At 46.2% G+C, this 25,897-nt stretch overlaps 1 protein-coding gene across 1 annotated transcript in view; it reads right to left on the reverse strand.

Annotated features, from left to right (window-relative positions):
- Positions 1-25,897, reverse strand: part of IARS2 (isoleucyl-tRNA synthetase 2, mitochondrial) — a 152,241-nt gene that overhangs the window by 115,123 nt on the left and 11,221 nt on the right. The window contains exons 4-9 of the mRNA XM_083175133.1: positions 21,455-21,603; positions 16,017-16,066; positions 14,858-14,967; positions 12,302-12,392; positions 11,705-11,820; positions 8,153-8,322 (exon numbers count right to left, since the gene is read on the reverse strand). Coding sequence (XP_083031259.1) covers positions 8,153-8,322; positions 11,705-11,820; positions 12,302-12,392; positions 14,858-14,967; positions 16,017-16,066; positions 21,455-21,603 — 686 coding nt within the window. The remainder of the gene's footprint in view (positions 1-8,152; positions 8,323-11,704; positions 11,821-12,301; positions 12,393-14,857; positions 14,968-16,016; positions 16,067-21,454; positions 21,604-25,897) is intronic.

Genomic DNA, 25,897 nt, shown 5'->3' on the forward strand with positions numbered 1-25,897 from the left:
TCCCTGCTTGCTTAACTATTGCATGGACTATTTCCAATAACAAATTACAGCTGCTTACCACTGCTTGCTTAAACTATTGCATGGACTATTTCCAATAACAAATTACAGCTGCTTATCCCTGCTTGCTTAAACTATTGCATGGACTATTTCCAATAACGAATTACAGCTGCTTAACCCTGCTTGCTTAAACTATTGCATGGACTATTTCCAATAACAAATTACAGCTGCTTATCCCTGCTTGCTAAACTATTGCGTGGACTATTTCCAATAACAAATTACAGCTGCTTATCCCTGCTTGTTTAACTATTGCGTGGACTATTTCCAATAACAAATTACAGCTGCGTATCCCTGCTTGCTTAACTATTGCGTGGACTATTTCCAATAGCAAATTACAGCTGCTTATCCCTGCTTGTTTAACTATTGCGTGGACTATTTCCAATAACAAATTACAGCTGCGTATCCCTGCTTGCTTAACTATTGCATGGACTATTTCCAATAACAACTAACAGCTGCTTATCATTGCTTGCTTAACTATTGCATGGACTATTTCCAATAACAAATTACAGCTGCTTATCCCTGCTTGCTTAACTATTGCATGGACTATTTCCAATAACAAATTACAGCTGCTTATCCCTGCTTGCTTAACTATTGCATGGACTATTTCCAATAACAACTAACAGCTGCTTATCCATGCTTGCTTAAACTATTGCATGGACTATTTCCAATAACAAATTACAGCTGCTTATCCCTGCTTGCTTAACCATTGCATGGACTATTTCCAATAACAAATTACAGCTGCTTATCCCTGCTTGCTTAACCATTGCATGGACTATTTCCAATAACAAATTACAGCTGCTCATCCCTGCTTGCTTAACTATTGCATGGACTATTTCCAATAACAAATTACAGCTGGCTTATCCCTGCTTGCTTAACTATTGCATGGACTATTTCCAATAACAAATTACAGCTGCTTATCCCTGCTTGCTTAACTATTGCATGGACTATTTCCAATAACAAATTACAGCTGCTTATCCCTGCTTGCTTAAACTATTGCATGGACTATTTCCAATAACAAATTACAGCTGCTTATCCCTGCTTGCTTAACTATTGCATGGACTATTTCCAATAACAAATTACAGCTGCTTATCCCTGCTTGCTTAACTATTGCATGGACTATTTCCAATAACAAATTACAGCTGCTTATCCCTGCTTGCTTAACTATTGCATGGACTATTTCCAATAACAAATTACAGCTGGCTTATCCCTGCTTGCTTAAACTATTGCATGGACTATTTCCAATAACAAATTACAGCTGCTTATCCCTGCTTGCTTAAACTATTGCATGGACTATTTCCAATAACAAATTACAGCTGCTTATCCCTGCTTGCTTCAACTATTGCATGGACTCTTTCGGTACTCTTTACCTAGAACGGCGCCCGCGATCAGAATCGCGGGCGTCGGGGGTAAAAAATCGCGGGCATCGCGGGTACATCAAAATCGTGTACCCGCGATCACCGCGATTTTCCCATAGGGAACAATGTTAAAAAGCCTAATTGATCGCGATTTTAATGTTAAATGCCTCAATGCCCGCGATTTTCCCATAGGAATCAATGTTAAATGGGCTACAGAGCCCAAATAGACCCAATTAACCCTTAAATGTCACCCCAATTTTTTTACGCCACCCCACGATCCACGCCAACCCGAAGCGTGGCGAGCGCAGCGAGCCCGCGAGGGGCGGCGGTACGCGTCCTCCGACCTTTTCATGCCCTACTATCCACGTCGGCGTGGAGTTGAGAATAGAATAGTGTGGCGAGCGCAGCGAGCCACCGAGCCCGAAGCGTGGCGAGCGGACGCGGATACCTTCACAGGTAAACGCGTCCCTTCGCGGGCTTCACAGGTGTCGGCGTCGCCACGGACACCTGTGAAGTCCGCGAGGGGACGCGTATAACTGTGAAGGTATCCGCGTCCCCTCGCGGGGCTCGCTGCGCTCGCCACGCTTCGGGCTCGGTGGCTCGCTGCGCTCGCCACACTATTCTATTCTCAACTCCACGCCGACGTGGATAGTAGGGCATGAAAAGGTCGGAGGACGCGTACCGCCGCCCCTCGCGGGCTTGCTGCGCTCGCCACGCTTCGGGTTGGCGTGGATCGTGGGGTGGCGTCAAAAAATTGGGGTGACATTTAAGGGTTAATTGAGCCTATTTGGGCTCTGTAGCCCATTTAACATTGATTCCTATGGTAAAATCGCGGGCATTGAGGCATTGAATGCAAAATCGCGGTCAATCTGACTTTTTAACATTGTTCCCTATGGGAAAATCGCGGTGATCGCGGGCATCGCGTCGCGGCCGTTTATGTACTGCCCGCGATCCCGCGATCACCCCGATGGGCGCCGTTCTAGGTAAAGAGTACCACTCTTTCCAATAACAAATTACAGCTGGCTTATCCCTGCTTGCTTAAACTATTGCATGGACTATTTCCAATAACAAATTACAGCTGCTTATCACTGCTTGCTTAACTATTGCATGGACTATTTCCAATAACAACTAACAGCTGCTTATCCCTGCTTGCTTAACTATTGCATGGACTATTGCCAATAACAAATTACAGCTGCTTATCCCTGCTTGCTTAAACTATTGCATGGACTATTTCCAATAACAACTAACAGCTGCTTATCCCTGCTTGCTTAAACTATTGCATGGACTATTTCCAATAACAAATTACAGCTGGCTTATCCCTGCTTGCTTAAACTATTGCATGGACTATTTCCAATAACAAATTACAGCTGCTTATCCCTGCTTGCTTAACTATTGCATGGACTATTTCCAATAACAACTAACAGCTGCTTATCCCTGCTTGCTTAACTATTGCATGGACTATTTCCAATAACAAATTACAGCTGCTTATCCCTGCTTGCTTAACTATTGCATGGACTATTTCCAATAACAAATTACAGCTGCTTATCCCTGCTTGCTTAAACTATTGCATGGACTATTTCCAATAACAAATTACAGCTGCTTATCCCTGCTTGCTTAACTATTGCATGGACTATTTCCAATAACAAATTACAGCTGGCTTATCCCTGCTTGCTTAACTATTGCATGGACTATTTCCAATAACAAATTACAGCTGCTTATCCCTGCTTGCTTAACTATTGCATGGACTATTTCCAATAACAAATTACAGCTGCTTATCCCTGCTTGCTAAACTATTGCGTGGACTATTTCCAATAACAAATTACAGCTGCTTATCCCTGCTTGTTTAACTATTGCGTGGACTATTTCCAATAACAAATTACAGCTGCTTATCCCTGCTTGCTTAACTATTGCATGGACTATTTCCAATAACAAATTACAGCTGCTTATCCCTGCTTGCTTAACTATTGCATGGACTATTTCCAATAACAAATTACAGCTGGCTTATCCCTGCTTGCTTAAACTATTGCATGGACTATTTCCAATAACAAATTACAGCTGCTTATCCCTGCTTGCTTAAACTATTGCATGGACTATTTCCAATAACAAATTACAGCTGCTTATCCCTGCTTGCTTCAACTATTGCATGGACTATTTCCAATAACAAATTACAGCTGCTTACCACTGCTTGCTTAAACTATTGCATTGACTATTTCCAATAACAACTAACAGCTGCTTATCCCTGCTTGCTTAAACTATTGCATGGACTATTTCCAATAACAAATTACAGCTGCTTATCCCTGCTTGCTTAACCATTGCATGGACTATTTCCAATAACAAATTACAGCTGCTCATCCCTGCTTGCTTAACTATTGCATGGACTATTTCCAATAACAAATTACAGCTGCTTATCCCTGCTTGCTTCAACTATTGCATGGACTCTTTCCAATAACAAATTACAGCTGGCTTATCCCTGCTTGCTTAAACTATTGCATGGACTATTTCCAATAACAAATTACAGCTGCTTATCCCTGCTTGCTTAACTATTGCATGGACTATTTCCAATAACAACTAACAGCTGCTTATCCCTGCTTGCTTAACTATTGCATGGACTATTGCCAATAACAAATTACAGCTGCTTATCCCTGCTTGCTTAAACTATTGCATGGACTATTTCCAATAACAACTAACAGCTGCTTATCCCTGCTTGCTTAAACTATTGCATGGACTATTTCCAATAACAACTAACAGCTGCTTATCCCTGCTTGCTTAAACTATTGCATGGACTATTTCCAATAACAACTAACAGCTGCTTATCCCTGCTTGCTTAAACTATTGCATGGACTATTTCCAATAACAACTAACAGCTGCTTATCCCTGCTTGCTTAAACTATTGCATGGACTATTTCCAATAACAACTAACAGCTGCTTATCCCTGCTTGTTTAGAGACATCTGAGCTTTTACATGGACTACTCCTTATAACAGATTACTAATAACCTCACATGCTGGGACTTTATTTACTTTAATAAATTCCAGATTAACCTTCAGTGATTTCTACCTTAATTATTATTACAAGCATTCCCAGTTGGGGATTTTCTCATAAGATTTATTTAATATTGCACGCACATTTTTTATTATTCTGTGTTTTTACACTGTATATTACATTCTGTTTTGCTATTTTAGTGCAGTGTTTGGTATTTTTCTGGTCCGTTTTCTCTGTGTGGTCAAGTACCCACAATTCACTGCAGCTATAAATAGTTGAATGCACATTTTATCCATACACCTAGGGTTTATCTAGCGCAGCCATCTGCATGACCAATGTGTTTCACACAAGCTTTGTGTTGTGCTGCCCCTACGCAGACACTCTGTATGGGGTTGTTGCCTTGCACTATGTATGTGTGATGTACGCAACAAGCAGAGGGTCTGCGCGATGGACAGAGAACATCTGGTCCAAGTATGAGCGCAGCGCTGGAAGATCCAGTTCACGGGAAGTCGCTGCAGTAGTAAAACCTGGAAAAGACCAAAAGGACTTTCTGCGTGATTGTAGGACCAGTATGGAGAAGTGCTTTAATGTCACGGAAGGAGGAGACAAAGGGGAAAAGAGCAGGCTGTGGCATTAGCCATTAGTAAGGTGGCCAATCCCAGGTTTGGCATGATCCCAGGATTTGTCTCTAAATTTGTCGGGAATTCATTCCTGGGATTGGAGTGGCCAATCCTGCGATTTTGAGTTTAGATTGCGCATATGAAGTCTAATGTCGGGCAGAGTGTGAGCACCCAGCATGAGCAGCATGACGTGGTCAGAGGTCACGCTGTGCAGCCTGCCAACCGCACCCCTAATGCCCACCTGCTCTCAGGGGCACCCCCAGCAGCATGCCCCTCTCCCACCTTCACCGCCCACCCATGTAGGTAAATGTTCAGGGCAGCAGGTTTGGTGTGTGTTTTTTAATTAGGGAGACAGATCCCAGGATCCCGGAAATCTCGTAATTGAGCATTTTTTTAAACCCGAATCCCAGGATTGAAAAAGTGCCCTCTGACTGGCATATTTAGCCATTAAAAAGATTACTTAGCTATAATGAATTCAAGATCCGCTAAATGTACAGGCACAACAGGGGGATGCATTGATCCCATTGTGCAGTCGGTAGACGGAAATGTTAATGGAATATGACCACACCACATGAAAATGTATGGATCCTTAGAAGTGTCAATCGAATTGGAAAATTGTTAGCGACAAAATCTGTAGGTCTTAAAAACAAAAAAACACACACACAAAAGGGGTTTCTATATCCCGCACAGAACCATAATGGCAGTCACTGAGAAAAGCTGCAGGTTCCTATATCCCGCACAGAACCATAATGGCAGTCACTGAGAAAAGCTGCAGGTTCTTATATCCCACACAGAACCATAATGGCAGTCACTGAGAAAAGCTGCAGGTTCTTATATCCCGCACAGAACCAAAATGGCAGTCACTGAGAAAAGCCACAGGTTCCAATATCCCGCACAGAACCAAAATGGCAGTCACTGAGAAAAGCCACAGGTTCCAATATCCCGCACAGAACCATAATAGCAGTCACTGGGAAAAGCCACAGGTTCTTATATCCCGCACAGAACCATAATAGCAGTCACTGAGAAAAGCCACAGGTTCCAATATCCCGCACAGAACCATAATGGCAGTCACTGAGAAAAGCCACAGTTTCCTATATCCCGCACAGAACCATAATAGCAGTCACTGGGAAAAGCCACAGGTTCTTATATCCCGCACAGAACCATAATAGCAGTCACTGAGAAAAGCCACAGGTTCTTATATCCCGCACAGAACCATAATAGCAGTCACTGAGAAAAGCCACAGGTTCCTATATCCCGCACAGAACCATAATAGCAGTCACTGGCAAAAGCCACAGGTTCTTATACCCCGCACAGAACCATAATAGCAGTCACTGGGAAAAGCCGCAGGTTCCTATATCCCGCACAGAACCATAATAGCAGTCACTGAGAAAAGCCGCAGGTTCTTATATCCCGCACAGAACCATAATGGCAGTCACTGAGAAAAGCCACAGGTTCCTATATCCCGCACAGAACCATAATAGCAGTCACTGAGAAAAGCCGCAGGTTCTTATATCCCGCACCAAACCAAAATGGCAGTCACTGAGAAAAGCCACAGGTTCCAATATCCCGCACAGAACCAAAATGGCAGTCACTGAGAAAAGCCACAGGTTCCAATATCCCGCACAGAACCATAATAGCAGTCACTGGGAAAAGCCACAGGTTCTTATATCCCGCACAGAACCATAATAGCAGTCACTGAGAAAAGCCACAGGTTCCAATATCCCGCACAGAACCATAATGGCAGTCACTGAGAAAAGCCACAGGTTCCTATATCCCGCACAGAACCATAATAGCAGTCACTGGGAAAAGCCACAGGTTCTTATATCCCGCACAGAACCATAATAGCAGTCACTGAGAAAAGCCACAGGTTCTTATATCCCGCACAGAACCATAATAGCAGTCACTGGCAAAAGCCACAGGTTCCTATATCCCGCACAGAACCATAATAGCAGTCACTGGCAAAAGCCACAGGTTCTTATACCCCGCACAGAACCATAATAGCAGTCACTGGGAAAAGCCGCAGGTTCTTATACCCCGCACAGAACCATAATAGCAGTCACTGGGAAAAGCCGCAGGTTCTTATATCCCACACAGAACCATAATAGCAGTCACTGGGAAAAGCCGCAGGTTCTTATATCCCGCACAGAACCATAATAGCAGTCACTGGGAAAAGCCACAGGTTCTTATACCCCGCACAGAACCATAATAGCAGTCACTGGGAAAAGCCGCAGGTTCTTATATCCCGCACAGAACCATAATAGCAGTCACTGGGAAAAGCCGCAGGTTCTTATATCCAGCAGAGAACCATAATAGCAGTCACTGGGAAAAGCCGCAGGTTCTTATATCCCGCACAGAACCATAATAGCAGTCACTGGGAAAAGCCGCAGGTTCTTATATCCCACACAGAACCATAATAGCAGTCACTGGGAAAAGCCGCAGGTTCTTATATCCTGCACAGAACCATAATAGCAAGCACTGGGAAAAGCCACAGGTTCTTATATCCTGCACAGAACCATAATAGCAGTCACTGAGAAAAGCCGCAGGTTCTTATATCCCGCACAGAACCATAATAGCAGTCACTGGGAAAAGCAGCAGGTTCCTACTCCCACTGCTGCACCTGTGATGTCTGCTGATATTCTGCCTGGCTCCCTTGTTGCAACTACCAGCTATTGCTGAAGACCCACGACCAGAACAGAGAGCCGCATATGAGCACGGACAGGTGAGTAGCATCCGCCAGTGAAAACTGCACTTTCGACCGCTAAAGCCGCCGCCCTCCCCCCAAAGCCACCCTCCCTCTATCCTTCCCTACTGCTGCACGTCCTCTCTTTCCCTCCCTATTGCAGGCCCCTCTCCATCTCTCCCACATGTCTGATGTTACACTTCTTTCTGATCAAGGCTTTGGAATTGGGGAGATGAGGAACTTTTATATGCAAAGAAATAAAAAAACTTATAAAGGGGTCTATTTACGAAAGTAAAAAAATAAATAAATGTAAAGAGGTGCTGAATCTTTAGTAAATGTACCCCCTGCTCAACCAACCTAACCTTGTGTCCCCACACTTACCGGTCAGTACTCACTACAATGAAGAGCACAATAAGGCAGGGTCCACGCGGACACGTTGGGAGAGAACCATTTACTTACCACGGGTAACTTGTGATGAGAAGCCACACTGTAATCTTCAATGCCATGGGCGGGCGCGGTGTGGACCAGGCCGGTGCCTTTCCCCATAGTCACATGGTTGGCACCCAGGAGAGGGGAGGAGCGTCCTGGTAGTGTGGGGTGACCACATTGGCCACTCTCCAGATCTGATCCTGCAGGTGAGGAAAAGCCACAATCAGGGTGTATTTGTAGCATTAACAGCAGCCAGCAGGAGGTGATAAATCTGCTGGTTTTTACCCGGTTCCTCCTCCGAAACATGCACGCACGTCACACGGACGTCTACCGCCACATTGTGGCCATCCACTTTATTATCTAATCCCGACTGTATGCAGCATTATCCATGTAGCGCAGGGGAGGGGCACATAAACATGCAGAAAAATGGATAGTTGGATCACCCTTGGGCGCAGCTGCTAATGGGTTTTAAACACCTGATGAGGAGACACCACTCCTCCAACAATACATCTACCACACAAATTTTTCAAGTGGAGACCCTATAGCGCTTAGAACATCAAATATATACAGTACTTCCCTTTTATTCGTAAGGACTTATAGGACAGATGGATGGAACAGAAGATCCTTGTTGTCAAATTTTCATTGATGATAGTTCATGCAAAACAATAAAAACAGAGGGACCATGTAATTGATAATCTGTCCATACAGCAAGTGGGTTAATGCACCCGTGCAGGTAGGCGGGATTCTGTGCAGCTGTTTTTCCTCTACCAAAGAAATGGGATATGAAGATAAGCGTACCCAGACTCACATCAAAGATGTGGCAATTAAACACATCAAGGTATCTTTTAATTTGCGTACCCCAACTCACACTGTGTGGATGTTGTATTCGCACATAAAGGTATCTTTTAATGGGGAAGACAAACGGCGTTATCAAGGGGATGCGTACCCCAACTCACACTGTGTGGATGTAGTATTCGCACATAAAGGTATCTTTAAATAGGGAGGATGAGATGGTATAACCAAGTGGATGCGTACCCCAACTCACTGAAAAAAGGGCTGTGCCGTTCATATCAAGGTATCTTTCAGACCACTCAGTAAATGGATCATAAAAGCTTTAATGTCTTCCACATCCAGAAGTACATATCATACAAGATAAAATGAAATAAAAACAGGGTAATCACTGTGACTGCCGGGTAGAGGGAAAGATGGTGAAATGTGGAATTCTACAACCTGGGGGGTCTTCCGGATGATCCAGCCAGGGAGAGTCTTCAACCAAGGTCCCGAACTAGTTCTTTCCCTCTACCCGGCAGTCACAGTGATTACCCTGTTTTTATTTCATTTTATCTTGTATGATATGTACTTCTGGATGTTGAAGACATTAAAGCTTTTATGATCCATTTACTGAGTGGTCTGAAAGATACCTTGATATGAACGGCACAGCCCTTTTTTCAGTGAGTTGGGGTACGCATCCACTTGATAACACCGTTTGTCTTCCCCATTAAATGTGCGAATACTACATCCACACAGTGTGAGTTGGGGTACGCATCCCCTTGATAACACCGTTTGTCTTCCCCATTAAAAGATACCTTTATGTGCGAATACAACATCCACACAGTGTGAGTTGGGGTACGCAAATTAAAAGATACCTTGATGTGTTTAATTGCCACATCTTTGATGTGAGTCTGGGTACGCTTATCTTCATATCCCATTTCTTTGGTGGAGGAAAAACAGCTGCACAGAATCCCGCCTACCTGCACGGGTGCATTAACCCACTTGCTGTATGGACAGATTATCAATTACATGATCCCTCTGTTTTTATTGTTTTGCATGAACTATCATCAATGAAAATTTGACAACAAGGATCTTCTGTTCCATCCATTTGTCCTATAAGTCCTTACAAATAAAAGGGAAGTACTGTATATATTTGATGTTATAAGCGCTATAGGGTCTCCACTTGAAAAATTTGTGGGGCACATAAACATGCATGTGGTCATATGTAACACATGTGCTGAATATGCCCCGGGGATCAGCAACGCCGAATACAGAGGGTGCCATGCAGGACCCAAGAATTAGAATAAGGCTTAACTCATTCCCAATCACATCCCAGACTCCTGTAAAACCAGCCAATGGGAGTCCAGGGGCGGGCCTAGGAGTGTGAGTGAAGCATGCCGATTCTTGGGGGAACCATCCGTCACATATTACATACATGATCACCTGTATAATATTATGTGCTACATGGTCGGTGCTGCATCCGCCGCGCACTATAATGAACAGAACATGTGAATAATTCCTTCAGCTGTAACCTCCCAGTGCTCACATGCAAATGGTCCTGGTCCACATAAACTAATAGTATAGTTAAATCGCCTGAAAGATCAGTGCAAACCAGCAGGTCACGCATCAAATTCCCACCCAAAAAGGCTGGACTGGGCGGAGATGCAGAAGTCCTTTACCTGTGGCCAAGTCAGCTGGCTGCACTTACAGATGGGAGACTCATCCTAAAAGCACACGGTCATCCGGTCAAGAATGCACATACAGCTAACATTAGTCTAGAACCTTCTGATACTCTCAGATCTCATGCAAAAACCAGGCCACGCTGCACCGTGTACTGAGGCTGGATGTATGAGGTATATCACGCTGCACGGTGTACTGAGGCTGGATGTATGAGGTATATCATGCTGCATGGTGTACTGAGGCTGGATGTATGAGGTATATCACGCTGCATGGTGTACTGAGGCTGGATGTATGAGGTATATCACACTGCATGGTGTACCGAGACTGGATGTATGAGGTATATCACGCTGCACGTTGTACCGAGGCTGGATGTATGAGGTATATCACGCTGCACGGTGTACCGAGGCTGGATGTATGAGGTATATCACGCTGCACGGTGTACCGAGGCTGGATGTATGAGGTATATCACGCTGCAAGGTGTACTGAGGCAGGATGTATGAGGTATATCACGCTGCATGGTGTACTGAGGCAGGATGTATGAGGTATATCACGCTGCATGGTGTACTGAGGCAGGATGTATGAGGTATATCACGCTGCACGGTGTACTGAGGCTGGATGTATGAGGTATATCACGCTGCATGGTGTACTGAGGCAGGATGTATGAGGTATATCACGCTGCACGTTGTACCGAGGCTGGATGTATGAGGTATATCACGCTGCACGTTGTACCGAGGCTGGATGTATGAGGTATATCACGCTGCACGGTGTACTGAGGCTGGATGTATGAGGTATATCACGCTGCACGGTGTACTGAGGTTGGATGTATGAGGTCTATCACACTGCACGGTGTACTGAGGCTGGATGTATGAGGTATATCACGCTGCACGGTGTACTGAGGCTGGATGTATGAGGTATATCACGCTGCATGGTGTACTGAGGCTGGATGTATGAGGTATATCACGCTGCATGGTGTACTGAGGCAGGATGTATGAGGTATATCACACTGCACGGTGTACTGAGGCTGGATGTATGAGGTATATATATACCTGAAGGTGCCAGCTGGTATACACACCCCAGAGGTGGGCGCATATACAGTAGGAATGGTTGCAGAATATACACTGAATAACAAACCTTTACATGTTGAAATGACCTCAAACTTGGTTCCCAGAGAAAGCGCAGTGGATTCAACGCGGTCAGCAGCCAAAATATACAGCTCCCCGGTGGTGGAACATCGCACTATGGAATATCTGGTATAAGAGAAGCGATCGTTCAGTACAAATGGGGACAAAAAAACGTTATTATTCCAGCTACAACATAGAAATTCCTGTGGAGTAACATATAGCAGTGATGAGGACACAGGTGTAACCGGAGGAACACATGACCATATATATGTATGCAGGGCTATTTTTCAGCAGGCTCCAGCAGGAACTGAGGCCCTTATTCTAGTTCACTCTTTCTGACAAAATATTTCTTAGATGGACAAAACCATGTGCACTGCAGGTGAGGCAGGTGTAAAACCCCACCCAAATCTAATTATCTCTGCACAAGTAACACCTGCCTCACCTGCAGTGCACATGGTTTTGTCCATCTAAGAAATATTTTGTCAGAAAGAGTGAACTAGAATAAGGACCTCAGTTCCTGCTGGAGCCTGCTGAAAAATAGCCCTGTATGTATGTGTCAGCATAACATAAGAAGAATGGCCGCCTGTGGGAAACCACGGAGACTTACGCTGTGTCCGGCATGTAGCACACAGCCTGGTTAGCAGGGATTGTCCATGGCTGTGTTGTCCAAACCAATGCGCTGATTGCGGAGGACCCATCTGCAAACCAAACACATTCATTATCTGCAGAAAGGCTATAAATCTAATACAACTTCTCCTGTTATACTTCCCAGCTTCCCCCAGCAGTCTCCCATCAGCAGCATACAGGTGGGGGAGCTGTGTGCAGGAGATCAGTATGAAATCCCGGCGGCTGGAATCTTGGCGGTCGAAATCCCGACGCCGGAATCCCGACTGCCGCAATGCCGACAAGGGGAGGCCGTGGATCGCCCACCTCTTGCGGGCTCGCCACGCAGCGGGCCTGGTGTCTCGCTACACTATTTTATTCTCCCTCTATGGGTGTCGTGGACGCATCCCGTGTGCAGGCTTCATTACACCGTATTTTCAGTAACCAGGTGACAATGTACAGTCCAGCATCTCCTGTAATGGCCTTTATATAACTTTACACAGGGCCGTGGTTATGTCAAGGGCTTCCATGCCAACATTGGAAGCAGAACATCCAGCAACTAATAGAAGAGTATAATTACTGCTAGTACAGTGTTCAGAGGGGACTGTCCATTCCGAGACCAGGTGCGTTTGTAACACCCTTGTGTGTAGCATTCCCACCTAAGGCTGCACCTTTCCTTACTATGGGGAACATAGTGCTGTGCTCCTACCAGGATACGGAATTACACAGGTGCTAACCCTTGTTAGAATTACTCCTCTGCCCCGTTGCTGGCAAATAAGGCTGCGTACACATGGAGGCAAATTTGTCTAATATCGCGGGCAATATGGTCGCCGAGCGACCATATTGCCCGCGATGGGAGTGCGCACCTGCGCACTCCCATTTTCTCCCCCGTAGTGACCGCTGCTCCTGCGACCAGCTGATTTCCACTGCCGGGCTCCCCTGGCATTTTCTTTTTCATCAGCGACCATCTCTGGTCGCGGATGCAAACGGGACACTGAGCGATATATCCCCCCGTGTGTACAGGGCTTAAGTTGCAGTTTAAGAATAAAACAGCCAATATACCCCACTCAAATCTAAGTTTCTCTGCACATGTTACATCTGCCCCACCTGAAGCACAGCATGGTTTTGCCCATTTGAGAAAGATTTTACTTTTGCGCTCCAGTCTGAATCAGGCCCACTGTTCGTTATGTAACTTCCATCTAGTTTCTTCCCAAGTTTAAAAGAAAAATAAATGCTAAAATCCTTTACTCTGAGAACATCGGGGACACTGCAGACTGTGGGTTTAGAGCATGGGTCTTCAAACTGTGGCCCTCCAGATGTTGTGAAACTACAAATCCCAGCAAGCTTTGCCACAGTTTTAACACTCCCTTATAGCAAAACTGTGGCAAGGCATGATGGGATTTGTAGTTTCACAACATCTGGAGGGTCACAGTTTGAAGACCCATGGTTTAGAGGCAGGATGAGGAGTAGGCACTAATACCCCTTTTACACCGCCGCAAAATTACGGGTCTTCGGCAGGTCAGACCCGGGTCAGAGGCGGTGTAAATGGGACCCGGCTCCCATTTACATCAATGGGGGACGTGCAACCTGCAGACCGCAGTGTCCGCAGGTTGGACGGGGGTCACACACAGCCTGCGCTGCGATCTGCTATACTCTGCAGACAGCAGCGGAGGAGGTGAATGGATGCCTGTGTTTGCGGCATCCATTCACCTCCCGGACGGCAGCATTTTTGGTGTAAAAGGGGTATAATACACCTCCTCCCCACCTGATGCAAGTAGTCCAGTAGTTATGGAACAACCGCACACCCAACAGTGAGGGGAGGAATGTCCCCCAGATGGTCATAGGAACCGATTTAATGATGAATACATCCTATCTGGGGCACACTGCAGACTGTGGGACTGGCAATCACATTCTGGCTGAGCTGCGCACAAAGCGGGATCTCCAGTAAAAAGATTGACCCTATCGATACTTCAATCTATTGTCTAAGGGTCAACCAGTCAAAGGTAAAAAGAGATTAAGGTCAACAAGGTTTTTTTGCCTTTTAAAATGGTTAGAGCTGCAGTGTGAAAGCTCCAGTCTGCATTTACCGGTTACAAAATAACCGTGTATTTGCAAACGGGTAAAAAGCAGAGTCCTACACGGTTCAGAGCCATTCACACTGCATAAAAAAACGGCTCTGAACCGGTATGTAGGACTCAGGCAGTAGCTATGAGAGCGCAGTGCATATGTAATGAGCCGCTCATTACATATGCACACATGTAATGAGCGGCTCATTCATATGCACTGCACTCATTACATATGCACTACGCTGTCTTATAGCTCCTGTCTGTCCTGCTTTCACACTGCAAACCTGCTTGAGACCCGGTATTTATGTGCAGTGTGAAAGGGGTTTAAATACCTGGTCTCACAAGTTTAGGCAATGTGAAAGCAGCATTCATTTGACAAGTGGGTGACGATATTATTGTTGGTTACTAACAATACAATAAGCAGAGACAAGACAGCACTTTGGCGGAGAAATGGTTTGTGTGAGAGCAGGATTATGCCGCAGCGACGTTATTACCTATTAATGAGGCCATTTTAGGAGGCGGCTTCTCCACAGGAAACTTTACATAAACGGAGCGGCTGACGTGTTGTTGGTTATAGTCCAGTTCTGCCTCAGCCAGCGCTGTCCTATGATGACGGGGTACAAAGGTACAATAAATACAAGGTGATTATTTTCCAACAGGAAGGAACCGATCATATCTGGGGTTACTGATGAAGAGAGACAGGATTATATGCAACATAAAAAGCTTGAAATATGCATGAAAAATACTTAAAATATGCATGAAAAGTGGTAAAATATGCTACATTAATAAATAAAGTAATTTTTAACTTATTTGAAAATCAGCATAAAATTTGTTGCAAATAAACCTCAAAAATAGGCCCACAGCATCTGCAGATGTCTAGTGCTGTGCACAGGATTTTTTTTCTTCCTGGCTGCTACAGCATAGTGCAGCGTCCAAAGCTCTTCTTGCATCAACCACACGGACCCTCATCTCCAGCGCCGATGGATCAAATGTCAGCATAGCGTGAGGGCGGCGCAGTGGAAGGCTTCCTCCCTGCGCCGCATACTCACTGTGACACGGCATTTCCTCCACGTCACGTGATGTCACAACCCTTCTGCCCGCCTACTCTGCTGCAGAAGTCTGTCTCTTGGTGTAAAGTCCCAGGCCAGGGGCAGGCAAAGGTTCATCAGCTTCGCAATGGCATCCGCCCAGACTGACTTTTATCAACATGGATTGGCAGCCTAGAGCAGTGTCAGACATAGCGTACATCCAAGGTTCCCCACACTGCGCACATATTTCCCCAGACCGCACACTCTACCACTACCTGGCCAGCAGCAGCAGGGCAAAGCAGTTCTGTGACTCGCGGGTGGAAAGGGGGCGGGGCCTAAAATATGCACAATCACTAGATTTTAGGTAAAATATGCAATAACCAGTGAGAATGGGCAAAATATGCAAATGCATATAATCCTGTCTCTACATTGATGAATCACTAATTCAGATAGCGTTATCCGTTATAGATTGTGGAGTCACGTGTTCTTCCTGGTAATGCAGCCTCATTGTTATTATGGAAGACCTACCCCGGGCAAATAATATAATACAGTAATAATGTAGTAATAAGCACTTTAAAAAGAAGTTTAGGATACCAGATAAATGGAGGTGGGATGACATTCTAACCTGGTTGATGGGGACCAAAACACCGGTCTGTAATCCTGGTAAACGTGACCCTAAAAGCAGAACACAAAACACGAGTGATACAAAGACAAGAAATACAGCCTGTATAATACACTAATCCCACATTACGTTCCGGGACAGCAACAGGACATACAGCCTGTATAATACACTAATCCCACATTACGCTCCGGGACAGCGACAGGACATACAGCCTGTATAATACACTTATCCCACATTACGTTCCGGGACAGCGACAGGACATACAGCCTGTATAATACACTAATCCCACATTACGCTCCGGGACAGCGACAGGACATACAGCCTGTATAATACACTTATCCCACATTACGTTCCGGGACAGCGACAGGACATACAGCCTGTATAATACACTTATCCCACATTACGTTCCGGAGCAGCGACAGGACATACAGCCTGTATAATACACTTATCCCACATTACGTTCAGGGACAGCGACAGGACATACAGCCTGTATAATACACTAATCCCACATTACGCTCCGGGACAGCGACAGGACATACAGCCTGTATAATACACTAATCCTACATTACGTTCCGGGACAGCGACAGGACATACAGCCTGTATAATACACTAATCCCGCATTACGTTCCGGCACAGCGACAGGACATACAGCCTGTATAATACACTAATCCCGCATTACCTTCCGGCACAGCGACAGGACATACAGCCTGTATAATACACTAATCCCACATTACGTTCCGGGACAGCAACAGGACATACAGCCTGTATAATACACTAATCCCACATTACGCTCCGGGACAGCGACAGGACATACAGCCTGTATAATACACTTATCCCACATTACGTTCCGGGACAGCGACAGGACATACAGCCTGTATAATACACTTATCCCACATTACGTTACGGGACAGCGACAGGACATACAGCCTGTATAATACACTAATCCCACATTACGTTCCGGGACAGCGACAGGACATACAGCCTGTATAATACACTTATCCCACATTACGTTCAGGGACAGCGACAGGACATACAGCCCGTATAATACACTAATCCCACATTACGCTCCGGGACAGCGACAGGACATACAGCCCGTATAATACACTAATCCTACATTACGTTCCGGGACAGCGACAGGACATACAGCCTGTATAATACACTAATCCCGCATTACGTTCCGGCACAGCGACAGGACATACAGCCTGTATAATACACTAATCCCGCATTACCTTCCGGCACAGCGACAGGACATACAGCCTGTATAATACACTAATCCCACATTGCGCTCCGGGACAGCGACAGGACATACAGCCTGTATAATACACTAATCCCACATTACGTTCCAGCACAGCGACAGGACATACAGCCTGTATAATACACTAATCCCACATTACGTTCCGGGACAGCGACAGGACATACAGCCTGTATAATACACTAATCCCACATTACGTTCCGGCACAGCGACAGGACATACAGCCTGTATAATACACTAATCCTACATTACGTTCCGGGACAGCGACAGGACATACAGCCTGTATAATACACTAATCCCACATTACGCTCCGGGACAGGACATACAGCTTGTATAATACACTAATCCCACATTACGTTCCGGGACAGCGACAGGACATACAGCCTGTATAATACACTAATCCCACATTACGTTCCGGGAAAGCGACAGGACATACAGCCTGTATAATACACTAATGCCACATTACGTTCCGGGACAGCCACAGGACATACAGCCTGTATAATACACTAATCCCACATTACGTTCCGGGAAAGCGACAGGACATACAGCCTGTATAATACACTAATGCCACATTACGTTCCGGCACAGCGACAGGACATACAGCCTGTATTAGTGTTCATTCTAGCACCCGCCATCTTTGAAAACCCATGCAGTACCTGTTCCCTGCCAGGGGTGTCGCTGTCTGCTGTGGTGTTTCTAGCACAGTCCTGATATACAGACCACACTCTGCTAGAATCACTAAAGAAGACAGCGACACCCCAGGCAGGGAAGAGGAACTGCATGGATTTTAAAAGATGGCGGGTGCTAGACTGAACACTATGTATAATACACTAATGCCACATTACGTTCCGGGACAGTGACAGGACATACAGCCTGTATAATACACTAATCCCACATTACGCTCCGGGACAGCGACAGGACATACAGCCTGTATAATACACTAATCCTACATTACGTTCCAGCACAGCGACAGGACATACAGCCTGTATAATACACTAATCCCACATTACGTTCCGGGACAGCGACAGGACATACAGCCTGTATAATACACTAATCCCACATTACGTTCCGGGACAGTGACAGGACATACAGCCTGTATAATACACTAATCCCACATTACGCTCCGGGACAGCGACAGGACATACAGCCTGTATAATACACTAATCCTACATTACGTTCCAGCACAGCGACAGGACATACAGCCTGTATAATACACTAATCCCACATTACGTTCCGGGACAGCGACAGGACATACAGCCTGTATAATACACTAATCCCACATTACGTTCCAGCACAGCGACAGGACATACAGCCTGTATAATACACTAATCCCACATTACGTTCCGGGACAGCGACAGGACATACAGCCTGTATAATACACTAATCCCACATTACGTTCCAGCACAGCGACAGGACATACAGCCTGTATAATACACTAATCCCACATTACGTTCAGGGACAGCGACAGGACATACAGCCTGTATAATACACTAATCCCACATTACGCTCCGGGACAGCGACAGGACATACAGCCTGTATAATACACTAATCCCACATTACGCTCCGGGACAGCGACAGGACATACAGCCTGTATAATACACTAATCCCTTATTGCTTTCCGGGACAGCGACAGGACATACAGCCTGTATAATACACTAATCCCACATTACGTTCCGGGACAGCGACAGGACATACAGCCTGTATAATACACTAATCCCACATTACGTTCCGGGACAGCGACAGGACATACAGCCTGTATAATACACTAATCCCACATTGCTTTCCGGGACAGCGACAGGACATACAGCCTGTATAATACACTAATCCCTTATTGCTTTCCGGGACAGCGACAGGACATACAGCCTGTATAATACACTAATCCCACATTACATTCCGGGACAGCGACAGGACATACAGCCTGTATAATACACTAATCCCACATTACGTTCCGGGACAGCGACAGGACATACAGCCTGTATAATACACTAATCCTACATTACGTTCCGGGACAGCGACAGGACATACAGCCTGTATAATACACTAATCCCACATTACGCTCCGGGACAGGACATACAGCCTGTATAATACACTAATCCCACATTACGCTCCGGGACAGCGACAGGACATACAGCCTGTATAATACACTAAACCCACATTACCCTTCCGGCACAGCGACAGGACATACAGCCTGTATAATACACTAATCCCACATTACGCTCCGGGACAGGACATACAGCCTGTATAATACACTAATCCCACATTACGTTCCGGGACAGCGACAGGACATACAGCCTGTATAATACACTAATCCCACATTACGTTCCGGGACAGCGACAGGACATACAGCCTGTATAATACACTAATCCCACACTAATCCCACATTACGTTCCGGGACAGCGACAGGACATACAGCCTGTATAATACACTAATCCCACATTACGTTCCGGGACAGCGACAGGACATACAGCCTGTATAATACACTAATCCCACATTACGTTCCGGGACAGCGACAGGACATACAGCCTGTATAATACACTAATCCGACATTACGTTCCCAGGACAGCGACAGGACATACAGCCTGTATAATACACTAATCCTACATTACGCTCCGGGACAGCGACAGGACATACAGCCTGTATAATACACTAATCCCACATTACGCTCCGGGACAGGACATACAGCCTGTATAATACACTAATCCCACATTACGTTCCGGGACAGCGACAGGACATACAGCCTGTATAATACACTAATCCCACATTACGTTCCGGGACAGCGACAGGACATACAGCCTGTATAATACACTAATCCCACATTACGCTCCAGCACAGCGACAGGACATACAGCCTGTATAATACACTAATCCCACATTACGTTCCGGGACAGCGACAGGACATACAGCCTGTATAATACACTAATCCCACATTACGTTCCGGGACAGCGACAGGACATACAGCCTGTATAATACACTAATCCCACATTACGCTCCGGGACAGCGACAGCACATACAGCCTGTATAATACACTAATCCCACATTACGTTCCGGGACAGCGACAGGACATACAGCCTATATAATACACTAATCCCACATTACGATCCGACAGGGACACGAAGAATGAATAACAGATGGCAACAGATGCACCAAACAAGCAGATACACCAGTCACACACACACACACACACACACACACACACACACAGGGAAAGTGGTTTATAACAAAGAAGGTGTTTTGCCTACAAATGGAATATATAGGATCTCCTAAATATAAAGTATAACACACACACACACACACAAAAAAAAACCCCTGTCGACGTGGAATCTTCCAGCATTCCACATACTGCTTACCAACAAGCCGAATGCATCCCCAAACTCTATAAAGCCTTGTGAGGGGTGGGGGGCTGTTATCAACCTTTTTTTCCTCTCTGCTACTCAATTCCCACATTAACAGCTGTTCCCTTCAGAGTAACTCCCATTGATGATGAGAACATACCAGCAAAGGTCCCCCGCTATCGCCATCATTACTGCTAATGGACATATGCTTATTGCAAGAAACCTACCTGCGGTGTAAGATCCCCCTCACTCTCCCAAATTAGTTTTTCCTTGTGTAGCAAAGCTTGGTAGACTTTGGGGGGAAATGTAGCAAAGCTTGGTAGACTTTGGGGGGACATGTATCAAAGCTTGGTAGACTTTGGGGGGACATGTATCAAAGCTTGGTAGACTTTGGGGGGGAGCATGTATCAAAGCTTGGCAGACTTCAAGGGGGGGACATGTATCAAAGCTTGGTAGACTTCAAGGGGGGGATATATATCAAAGCTTGGAGTGAGATAAAGTGCCAACTAGCTCCTAACTGACATTATTCATACACAGCAGTAACCAGCCAATTGGCTGGTACTTGCCCTCTCTCCACTTCACTCTTCAACCTTAATAAAGGCCTTTACTTTTACAAGTCAGAATACAGATGCCTAACCCAATGATAATGAACAGATCACCCTAGACCGAAAGTATGTAATTAGCTGGGAATACATTGCTATGATAAGATTCTACTAAAGCGGAAAAGATAAAATAATAATGTCCTCATTACATTGGTTGATTGCGGCAGAATAACACTGCTGTGCGGGCTTGGCATACATGACATACGCGGGAACTAAGCCCGAAATCCGCACAATAACCGGAGCGACCGCGCCGTACCTTCTCATGCATTGTGTAGAACACTTCCAGTTGTTTGGCTTCATACTTCTTATCAAAGGTGTAATAGCAGTTCTCCCAGTCAGCCATTATCCCCCAGCGAATGAACGAGGCCTTCTGCTTCTCAATGGATTTTTCTGCATATTCCCTGGCTGGACAGAAGAAGAAAAAGCAGAAGTGTACAGTACGGCTGCGGCGCTGGATACAATCCCCTATGTACAGTACGGCTGCGGCGCTGGATACAATCCACTATGTACAGTACGGCTGCGGCGCTGGATACAATCCCCTATGTACAGTACGGCTGCGGCGCTGGATACAATCCCCTATGTACAGTGCGGCTGCGGCGCTGGATACAATCCCCTATGTACAGTGCGGCTGCGGCGCTGGATACAATACCCTATGTACAGTGCGGCTGCGGCGCTGGATACAATACCCTATGTACAGTGCGGCTGCGGCGCTGGATACAATACCCTATGTACAGTGCGGCTGCGGCGCTGGATACAATACCCTATGTACAGTGCAGGTGCGGCGCTGGATACAATACCCTATGTACAGTGCGGCTGCGGCGCTGGATACAATACCCTATGTACAGTGCGGCTGCGGCGCTGGATACAATACCCTATGTACAGTGCGGCTGCGGCGCTGGATACAATACCCTATGTACAGTGCGGCTGCGGCGCTGGATACAATACCCTATGTACAGTGCGGCTGCGGCGCTGGATACAATACCCTATGTACAGTGCGGCTGCGGCGCTAGATACAATACCCTATGTACAGTGCGGCTGCGGCGCTGGATACAATACCCTATGTACAGTGCGGCTGCGGCGCTGGATACAATACCCTATGTACAGTACGGCTGCGGCGCTGGATACAATACCCTATGTACAGTACGGCTGCGGCGCTGGATACAATACCCTATGTACAGTACGGCTGCGGCGCTGGATACAATACCCTATGTTCAGTACGTCTGCGGCGCTGGATACAATACCCTATGTACAGTACGGCTGCGGTGCTGGATACAATACCCTATGTACAGTACGGCTGCGGCGCTGGATACAATACCCTATGTACAGTACGGCTGCGGCGCTGGATACAATACCCTATGTACAGTACGGCTGCGGCGCTGGATACAATACCCTATGTACAGTACGGCTGCGTCGCTGGATATACCCTATGTACAGTACGGCTGCGTCGCTGGATATACCCTATGTACAGTACGGCTGCGCGCTGGATATACCCTATGTACAGTACGGCTGCGCACTGGATATACCCTATGTACAGTACGGCTGCGCACTGGATATACCCTATGTACAGTACAGCTGGGCGCTGATATACCCTATGTACAGTACAGCTGGGCGCTGATATACCCTATGTACAGTACAGCTGGGCGCTGATATACCCTATGTACAGTACGGCTGGGCGCTGGATACACCCTATGTACAGTACGGCTGCGCGCTGGATACACCCTATGTACAGTACGGCTGCGGCGCTGGATACACCCTATGTACAGTACGGCTGCGGCGCTGGATACACCCTATGTACAGTACGGCTGGGCGCTGGATACACACTATGTACAGTACGGCTGCGCGCTGGATATACCCTATGTACAGTACGGCTGCGGCGCTGGATACACCCTATGTACAGTACGGCTGCAGCGCTGGATACAATACCCTATGTACAGTACGGCTGTGCGCTGGATATACCCTATGTACAGTACGGCTGCGCACTGGATATACCCTATGTACAGTACGGCTGCGCACTGGATATACCCTATGTACAGTACGGCTGTGCGCTGATATACCCTATGTACAGTACGGCTGGGCGCTGATATACCCTATGTACAGTACGGCTGGGCGCTGGATATATCCTATGTACAGTACAGCTGGGCGCTGATATACCCTATGTACAGTACGGCTAGGCGCTGGATATATCCTATGTACAGTACGGCTGCGGCGCTGGATACACCCTATGTACAGTACGGCTGCGGCGCTGGATACACCCTATGTACAGTATGGCTGCGGCGCTGGATACACCCTATGTACAGTACGGCTGCGCGCTGGATATACCCTATGTACAGTACGGCTGCAGCGCTGGATACACCCTATGTACAGTACGGCTGCAGCGCTGGATACACCCTATGTACAGTACAGCTGGGCGCTGGATACACACTATGTACAGTACGGCTGCGCGCTGGATACACCCTATGTACAGTACGGCTGCAGCGCTGGATACACCCTATGTACAGTACGGCTGCAGCGCTGGATACACCCTATGTACAGTACGGCTGCGCGCTGGATATACCCTATGTACAGTACGGCTGCAGCGCTGGATACACCCTATGTACAGTACGGCTGCAGCGCTGGATACACCCTATGTACAGTACAGCTGGGCGCTGGATACACACTATGTACAGTACGGCTGCGCGCTGGATACACCCTATGTACAGTACGGCTGCAGCGCTGGATACACCCTATGTACAGTACGGCTGCAGCGCTGGATATACCCTATGTACAGTACGGTTGCGCGCTGGATATACCCTATGTATGTAGAAATATTAGAGCTGCAGTGAGATGTGGGTACTTATCAACACATGAAAAATTGGCCAAAGCAGAAACAGACAATGCGCTAAAATAGTAAAGAACAATTTAATAAATAGTTAATAAAAATATAAGAATAAAAAACAGTTACATACAACAACAAACGAATCCTCCAGGAGAAATATTCTGTAGATGCTGAGAGGAGATCCCCCGATGATGCTACTAATTAAAGCAACTCCCAAAGAGTGAGGTTATTTGCAATTAGAGGAATAATGGGTAAGGTGCAGTGCAGGTAAGTGCAGGGAACCATGCAAGCAGAAAGGAGAGTGGTTAGTTTGTTAGTCCAGCCTGCTTAGGGGGAATAATTGCAGCATTAAGCAAATATGAGCAGATGAATAGAAGTGTTATAGTTACCACTCATTTACATGATATTTGTGGTTATAGCAACGTACAGTTGGCCACCTGTTGTTTGGAGAGAATAGTGGGCTCCTGGCTGTCACTGGTTAGCACTCCAGACTGGCCATATCAGGGTCCGCCTACCGGAAACAGGGTCTCCAACAAGACTTCCATCAACTGGTACCAGAAAAAAAATCAACCAACGCGTTTCTCCGCCTCCTAGACCTCAGCGGCTTCCTCAGGGATAGTTAAATTGCATATGGTAAATGTTCGCCTTAAATAGGCAGCAGTATCCCCGCTTTTGAGACGCAAGCTGCTTTACTTCGTATCATCATCATCATCATCATCATCGGTTCTCCCCTCAGCATTTACAGAATATTTCTCCTGGAGGATTTGTTTTTGATATTTATTTTTATTGTATGTAACTTATTACTTGACTGGAGCAAAATTACTTCACGTGGGATACTAAGGAGATCTGTAAAACATGCCCTGTTAGGGATCCTTAGGGACTGGAGTAGGGATGCACTGAATTAACATATGCCGAATGTAACAGGAGAGTCATGGAGATGTAACCATGTGACGCGTTCTGTTGGGTCAGACGGAACATTGATTCAGATGGATCATTAACGCTCAGCTGAAGAAAAACATGGGGTGAGCTGGCCTTCTGCATGCAGAGGCATACAATGTATATGCAGAAATACTCGTCATAAACCGGCAGCTACTTGACGTGTATACACAGCATCAATACACACTCACACTCATCATTTCCAGGCAGTCATAAGGATTGTGCCCAAAGGGAGCTGGAAGAGAGAAGCACACTTCCAAAGAGGAGGTTAAACATAACACACATTACCAATCAAACAATGATAGATTGAAAAAGTTAAAAAAAAGATCAGTGTGTGTCACTGGAGTAACAGTTCCCAACATGGACGGGACAGTGTGAGACCCCCTTAACACCGAGCGCTCAAACTGAGATGCTGGAGACGCCAAGGTGTCAAATCGGTAGAACCGGACAAAAGTCAGACGATCCGATCAAGTGGTCGCTCTACAGAGCTGTTGAATAGAGACCCCACGGACCGCAACTCAGGTGAGACTGGTACGAAGCTCTGCTCGGTCAGCATGGAACACCAAAAAAAAGGTGGGCGACAAGAAAAAGCCCTCAGATCTGAGACTCCCCTGGCTGAGGCAAAGGACAGTAGGAGGACCGTCTTCCACGTGAGGTACTTTAACTCCACTTCTTCTAAAGGCTCAAAAACTGCAGATTACAAAAAACCGAGGACCAAATCCAGGTCCTACAGAGCCTATGGTGGATGGAAAGGAGGTTGCAGCCGCAACACCCCTTGAAGAAACGTGTGTACCTCCGGTAAAAGAGCCAACCGTTTTTGAAAAAAGATTGACAACAGAGAGCTAAACATTCAGGGAACCAAGGCGTAAACACAAGGCTAGACCAGCCTGCAAAAACAGGAAACGCCTCGCCTTCTTAAAAAGGGTAGAGGAGACCCCATGGGCCTCG

This window comes from Crinia signifera, chromosome 3 (assembly GCF_055691185.1).
Source record: "Crinia signifera chromosome 3, ASM5569118v1, whole genome shotgun sequence".
Taxonomy (NCBI): Eukaryota; Metazoa; Chordata; class Amphibia; order Anura; family Myobatrachidae; genus Crinia; species Crinia signifera.